The sequence below is a fragment of the Plectropomus leopardus genome, chromosome 15 (genome assembly GCF_008729295.1).
Source record: "Plectropomus leopardus isolate mb chromosome 15, YSFRI_Pleo_2.0, whole genome shotgun sequence".
Classification (NCBI taxonomy): Eukaryota; Metazoa; Chordata; class Actinopteri; order Perciformes; family Serranidae; genus Plectropomus; species Plectropomus leopardus.
This window is the reverse complement of record NC_056477.1, coordinates 17,751,252-17,758,928: the sequence shown is the minus strand read 5'-3', so window position 1 is coordinate 17,758,928 and position 7,677 is coordinate 17,751,252. Positions and strand designations below refer to the sequence as shown.

The window sequence follows — 7,677 nt, the reverse complement described above, 5'->3', positions numbered from 1 at the left end:
CTGTTGTTATGTTAACAAGCCCCTAATGGTTCATTTTACGAGAGATGCTTGAGAGCATTGAAAACCAAACAACTTTTGATGAAACCAAATGACCTTAAGTTTCACAGACAAACAGTACTTATGCCAATTCATTCAAAAGCGCATTTTATTGAATGCCAACCAATCCAACAAATTCTTCCTAAAATAGTATCAGGATGGTCTGCCATCCTTTCCACGAGTTAACTGCTTTCAGAATAGATGGCAGCACTGAAAACCACAACTCAAAAGGTGTTGAAGGTGAATTTGAAAGGCACACTATGGTCAGAATGAAACACATACAATGTCTTAAAAACTGAGTGTTTATCAAATGTGAGTGTTTAAGACATTTTTACAGATTATAACTTAAATTACTTTAATATTCAGCACTGTATTGTCCACATTCTGTACGTAGAGGTAGAGCAGGTTGTCCTTTCATCACAAGGTTGGCAGTTCAATCCCGGCTCCTCCTGTTCACACACTGAAGTCTCCTCGAGTTGCACCCAATGGGCAGGCAAGCATCTTGCATAGCAGCTCTTGGTGTATACATGTGTGTTTAAATGGGTGAATGGGAGGCAAACTGTAAAGTGTATTGTACAGTAAGGAGAAATGTGCTATAAAAATGCAGTCCATTTATCAGTCTGCTTTTATACACTCGATGTGATTAACATGCAATGTACAATATTTAGATCTTAATTGGATCAGATGGTTGGACAGGGCAGGATTTAAAAAAACACATGTGGAGAAATAAACTAATAAGATTCAGAGATCTCAATAAAATAAACCAGACATCCTACATTATCAAATGTAAAATACAATCCAGAATTAAGGGGATACGGAAAATTAGTCAAATTTCTGGACTAGATTTAAAAAAAGGAGATTTTAAGACTTCTTTACTCTAATTTCCACCATCTCCATCTTTTACAGTTTACATTTTACTATTCATACATACAACACTTGGCTTTGACATGCCAGATTAGAAGGTAGAACACCCTAAATTAATTTCAATACAAAGAAAAGTAGCAAATTTCCAAAAACACAGACCTATTTAAGGGTTAAAAACTGTGTTAAAATGGTTATTGGGTTAACTGTTCTTTGAATTTTTCATTTGGGTTTAATCCATACCACAGCACATCACCATCCACTGCTGCCCAAGCCATCCGCTCTGTGGTGAATGTGGCTGCCCACTGTCCTGACGGAGAAACTACAATAGCTCCTCCCGCACCATGGACACGCTCTCCCATGTACTGCAGAGACAACTGGGAGGAATCCTCTATTGATCTACCTGCACAGGGAAAGAGGAAATGTGCCAATAGATGGGAAATAGTTAATTAACAAAACGCATTTAGGCAATCAATATGTGGCCATGTTTTCCCACAATACAATAAACAACAAATCCATATCTGCTGTTGGTGCTGCCCTTTTCATATAAATAAGACCTGAAAACTTTCAAACCCTTGTCAGGGAAAGCCAGAATGTTAAAACAGCTAAATTTAAATCAATGTGGGAACTCAGACTAAATAGATTTCTAGAGTATCTAATTTATTTTCAGTGCTCAGTATCGTATGAAACAGAAGCTTGTCTCAACTGACTAACCTCATCTTACTAGCTCATTACTCAATATCAAACCACTGATAAAGTCATTACACCTTTAAATCAAATTTCTCTACAAAAAAAAGATGTAAAACACTGCTGTCAGAAATAGATGCCGTTTGCATTAATTCTGTATTTCCAGACCAAATTTTTAAATACTGATGAGCTGCAAGGCAAAACTATAATAACTCTAAACTATCATAAACTCACAAGACATTCACTCTGTTTTAATGTTACTAATTCATTTATTTCAATGTTCTTAATGATTGATTATCCCAAAACCCAGAAATGGCGACATGCAATTATATCAACTTCCAATAAAGACTGACACATTTGGCTTGTCTTGATGTAGAGAGTTAAGAGTGTGGTACTTCACCTCGCTCAATGTGAGAAAGAATGAGTCTGGCCAATGTGACTTTGAGAATAGACTCTCCGTGACCAGTGCAAGATACTGCACCAATACAGTTGTCTGCGTATCCTCCAGAACCTTATTTACAGGAAAAAACATGAAAAAAACTTTAATCAATTTTTTTTTCTACCTGCTCAATTTCACACACTGTTGTCCCCAAGTAAAACAAAACAAAAAATAATAAATACAAAGGTGAGAGAATAACCAAATTGACAAATGTGCTCCTATAGTGCAGATAAGATAACGTAACTTATGTTATACAATCAGACTTTATAATGATAATGTTAATGATGTCTAATTTCACTATAGCTAACAGTGTCAAAAGTGCTATTAAATGAAGCCATACCAATGACTGGAGAGTCTCCCACTCTGCCAACCATTTTATTTCTAATCCCTCCAGTTGATGTTGCACATGCAACATTACCAGCACAGTCCACAGCAACCGCCCCGACAGTATCATGAGCCCTAGGGTGAAAACAAAAGGTGATAAAGTTGGACATTTTTCACTTTTTACATAGCTGACATTTCCTCTGACTCCCTAACAGCCGACACACACCCACATGCACTACCAAACGGGCTCCAGAGTTTATATTTATTTTATTTCAGGGTAGTGTCTCACCAGGCTATTCAATGTGAAAAGATGCTGAAAAGAGATGTATGAGGAAATCTGAGTCCAGAGTAGAAGGGGTCCAAATATAGTTGAACAGTGCAGATACTTGCCACTGAGCATTGAAATCCTCCGTAACGCCAGTAACATAATTCTTGCGCTTCTCCCACTCTCTCCTCTCATAATCAGTCACCAGAGTGTCAGTGGGAACCGTGGCCATGCCGATGCTCTCTGCAAACAGGTTTGCACCTGTGCTTGTCAACATGACGTTGGATGTCTGAATGTTCAATGGCAGGAAACACGGAAGAAAAAGTTCAAACAGAAAATTTCTTAACATTTTCATTGATGGTTAATACCACTCAGTTCATCACACGCGAAAGTTGTTTGCTATTAGAAAGATGAATAAAAATCAGCCACCAAAACAGTGCCTTTTTAACCATCATCAGCCTGTTTCCATCTAAAGAGAGACAAAAGCTATGTATTTAAGACGGTACCTTTTCCATCACTGCCCGTGCCAGTGACACAGGGTTTGGGATGTTCTTCACTGAAGACACAGCACCACTGGCAAGTGTCCTACCCTCCATGATAATGGCATCCATCTCCACTTCTCCATCAGTATTTAGCGCTGCTCCATGCCCTACAAACATAATCAGAATATAATTGAATAAACTGGATGGCATTTGCCAGTTCTACAAAACTTAATAAAATGTAACAACAGCAGACAGAGAGACTGACAGGCTGGAGATATGATTTCCTCCCTACTTTGCCTGCAGAGGTTTATTTTTTCCTTTTTTTGGGGGGGATCTACTGTGAGGGTCCAAAGACAGCGTGACATCATATGTTGTGAAGCCCTCCAAGGCTAATTGTGATCTGTGATATTGAACCTTATAGTTCAAATTGATATTGAAATTGAATTGAAATTACTATTTTTACAGCCCTTTGGGGTTTGCTTTTTGATTCGCCAACAATGAACTTTGACTTGACTAATCTGTAAAGCACTTTGGGTTGCCTTTGGGTAAACAATGTGCTATATAAATAAATTTGTCCTTTTTTGCCTGCTACATCATCACAAGTGGTGGTGGTGACAAAGAAATGCAAAAGAGCATAGTACTACATCACATTACATGATGTCCGATGTCCAGTTTGTATGTACTCATACAGAATTGTTTGGTATATAAAATGCAGGTACCATAAGACTTGTAAGATTATCCTGGTGTTCGTGTATTAACAAGCTTCTCAGGTCCAAAATGTAGTTTTAATGTAGCTTAATTGTATAAAAATGAAAGTTAACACGTCTATGTGAGGCAGTTTGTTTTTTGTTCACACTGACAGTAAACTAAAAGTGCAAAGCAGAATACGCATCACTGTTGGTCTAGACACTATAAGGAAAATGATTCAGATTCATATCAATTTTAAATTCAACTTGTCCCCAAAAACTTAACAATCATTTACGTACAATGCGAGTATTATTCTGTACATTTTGCAGAAGTCAACCTTCTACTGGGCAAGTTATGTTTTCCAGACTTGCTTTATCAACTGTCACATCCTCATGAGGGTAAAACTCATTTTATAGATTTGCAGATTTTGGTTCAGACTCCATCTGGGATTACTGCCGGATTATGAGGATGAGCCTCACAATCAGTCAGCAACATCACGTCCTATGACCATCATCACCTTGACTGAGCGTGGATGAAAGTTGCCATCACAACCAGCAGATGGAGACATTGAGCTACACACAAATCTAACAATAAATAAAGACAATAGTGATTATCAGAACTTTGGGGACAAATGGAGGTTGAATTTTTAGACTGACGTATGAATAGACACGAGCCAAAAGTTGTGGCTTTAAGAGACTTTTCTAAAATGTATTTAAAATCATCAGAGGTTAGAAAGTCAGTTGGTAAGTCTGTAAAATTTAATTATATAGCGCTTTTTACAGATATAGGTCACAAAGTGCTTTACAACGGCAAAATACAAGAAAGAAAGCATAAAATATTAGGTGACTACCCGAGCAACACGGTTAAAAGTGCAAAACCATTTCCTAAAAAAAAGCTCACACAGGGATGCATGGCCATGAAAAGTTTGGGAACCTTTCTGGTCCCATTTCATTTCTTTGAGATCTAGTGCATTCTCTTCTCTAACCTAATAGTGTATTGTCTGTGTAGTTTATTTAATGCATGTTAGCCTTGAGCTAATGTTATGGTGGTTATTTTATACATATAATAATACATATAATTCATATTTTCTTTTTTTCTTGCCATTATGGCCCCCTTATATTTACTTATTGATTTACTTACTTACTTACATATTATTCATTAATTCATTCATTTGTGTATGTGTTTTGGTTTATGTGCCCAAGGGGGTGAGGATGGGAAGCTGGGACTAAATTCTATTTGGTGTTCATAATATTCATTGTATTTTGCCCTTTTCATTGAAAAAAAAAGCTCAAAAGCTTGATCAGCACAGGCTAGTGCGAGAGGTAGACAACAACTTTTGTGTATTTGATTGAAGAGAGCAAGCTGAAGAATATGAGTGAAGTATTTCAGCTACATAATCCTGAGCCTGACTGTGTGCTGCTCTGTAAGTGAAACTGGTTTCTTTACTCAACAGGGAGCCACTGAAGGGATTTTAGTATAAGGGTAATATGACGGCGTCTGTTCAATCTAGTTAGTAGTCTTGCTGCAGATTTCTAAAATTTCTTGCAGACGAGCAAGAATAACATACTAGAGTACAGATATATGCACAGTTGCAATCTTGCAATAAATCCCACAATCCGAAAACTGAGTGTATAAACCTGTCAAATGTAGATTTCTTGTGTGATTGTGTCTATACGCTTAATGAATATGGTCAGATTAAGTGTGTAGAGTATACCTGCATTAAACACAGTGTTATCTTCCAAAGCTCTCACAGCTGCCTCAACAGCATCCACAGCACTTTCTCCTCTTTTCAGCACTGAAAACCCTTCACGTGCTGCAACCTTTACTCCAGCAACAGAGGCCTCGGCCAGGTCATCCGGTATCGCCCACGCCCCACCGTGCACGACTACGACTGCTGACATCTTTGAGTTCCTGCAGATAAAAGACAGAGTGCTTTATGGAGTCTCACACAAGTTATAGCTGTGGGAATACTGGTTTACTGATATCGATACATTTTTGTCGGTGCCTTTGAGGATTAGTTACAATTTATCCAAGGCCGATGATCAATACTATCTACACTTAATCTGTAGTCTTCGACTCTTTATGTGCAATTTAGAGAACTTAACAAAAGCACAATTCAAAATCAAAGAATGAATCAGAAAAAAAAGATTAAATCAAAAATTGGTTTAATTCAAAATTGTATGGATTTTAAATTACAAAACATTTAACCTACTTGCCCTTGTGCTTTAGGGTCAAAGTTTAATTAGTTTTAAATGATAACAATTTACTTAGAATATCAGGTGAAGTTTAATTCAAATATAGGACTTCTTCAGATTTTAAAGTTCAGGACCATCTGCTGTGATAAAAAGTTCCAGAACAGCAATTAAATGGACCTTGAGGTCAGATTGTTTCAATTAACTTTGACTTTATTAGTCATTTATCGGTAAATATACAACTACACTAACAGTGCAACCAGTCTTTCCATGCACACACAGATCCTAGTTACTTTTACTTGTTGCATTACTGTTTCTTGCAAAGGAATGTCCTAATTATTCTCCACCTTAATCTTGTAATTAATGTTTTATTATCATTATTAACATCACTGTTTTATCTCCTCCCTCATTAACCTTTTGATAACATAGCAAATTGGCTCGATCTCTCTCAAAAACAAGAAGGAAATGAGCAACTTAAAAAGAAATGAGCCAGAATTAAAAAGAAATCAGTAAAAATTTACAAAAAAAATGCTGAAATGTTTTAAAATGAATTAAGTTTAAAAAAGAACAAGGGAATTACCTGAAAAAAGTGCTTACAAAATAATAAAGATTCTTTAACATCATTTTCAATATATCAATATACAGTATATATCTCATTATAATACATCAATAGTTTTCTAAAGTTTTTTTTCTGGCTTTTTTTAAAAAAAAAAATCTAAAACCACTGAATCTTGCATTTTGTGGGACATTTCTTGTTAAATTGCTCATTGCCCTTTTTCAGTGTTTTTAAATGAAATAAAAACCAATTTGTTCCCAGTTCAAAGGTTTAAATACTTGTAAAAGGCGTCTGAAAACAGCACAAGAAAAACGATGTCATTCCAGGTTTCAAAGGGTTACGCCTTTTCATAATTTATTTTAAACATATACTTCAATTTGGTGAGGTAACTCTGTTGCATTATATAGCAAAACTCAACATAAGATATTTATTAAAATTATTTATCAGCATGAGCCATACCATTTTATTGCTCCAGGCTGCAGCCACTGATCTATAATAATCTTTAGAGCTGTGACTAACCTTTGCCTTCTGTCATTTAAACTCGTGTGTTTTCCTGTGTTGGATGTATAGAAATAAAATGAGATCCTTTTTTCTATGGATGAATGAGTCCTATTACGCATCCAATTAAACTTTCAACTGACTCATACACGTATATGAACACAGACTGTATTTGAGGTGTTGATCTGACTCAGACACGTGTAGTGGTCAGGAACTGTGTGTGTGTTTATGTTTAGTATGTGTGGAGCCTCCGACAGACATACAGACAGACAGACACAGGTTATTCTCAGCAGCAAATAGTTGCCTGACATTGTTTTGTGCAGCTGGTTGGAACAACGTGATGTTCAGTTAAGTTAATAAAACATTTGGACTTTTCTTACCTTTCCCGATCCCCTCGCTTCAACGCTGTAGTCACGTGGTTTGGTGGGATTTGCCAAGCGTTTTGCTCCCGTTCATTCCGACTGGCCCCTGCATACTTATGTCAAGTTTAATATCATCAAAGGCGAGACTTCCGGTAAAGTCTTTCAACATAAAAACCGTATTACCCAACTTCATGGAATTTTAAAGACTTAAACACCTTAGAATAAAGTGAGCAGAATTGAACACTTTTTTAGACAGCATGCTTCTACATGTATTCATACTGTAGCCTA

General features: G+C 36.6%; 1 protein-coding gene across 1 annotated transcript; it reads right to left on the bottom strand.

Annotated features, from left to right (window-relative positions):
* Nucleotides 1–1,091: 1,091 nt before the first annotated feature.
* si:dkey-103j14.5 (isoaspartyl peptidase/L-asparaginase) lies at nucleotides 1,092–7,462 on the bottom strand. The gene is made up of 7 exons (XM_042502829.1): nucleotides 7,408–7,462; nucleotides 5,496–5,692; nucleotides 3,119–3,261; nucleotides 2,738–2,901; nucleotides 2,364–2,482; nucleotides 1,985–2,095; nucleotides 1,092–1,300 (listed from the first exon to the last, which is right to left on the bottom strand). Exons 2-7 carry the CDS (start codon nucleotides 5,680–5,682, stop codon nucleotides 1,092–1,094), a joined length of 933 nt encoding a protein of 310 aa, XP_042358763.1. The 5' UTR covers nucleotides 5,683–5,692; nucleotides 7,408–7,462.
* Between the last annotated feature and the right edge of the window lie 215 nt (nucleotides 7,463–7,677).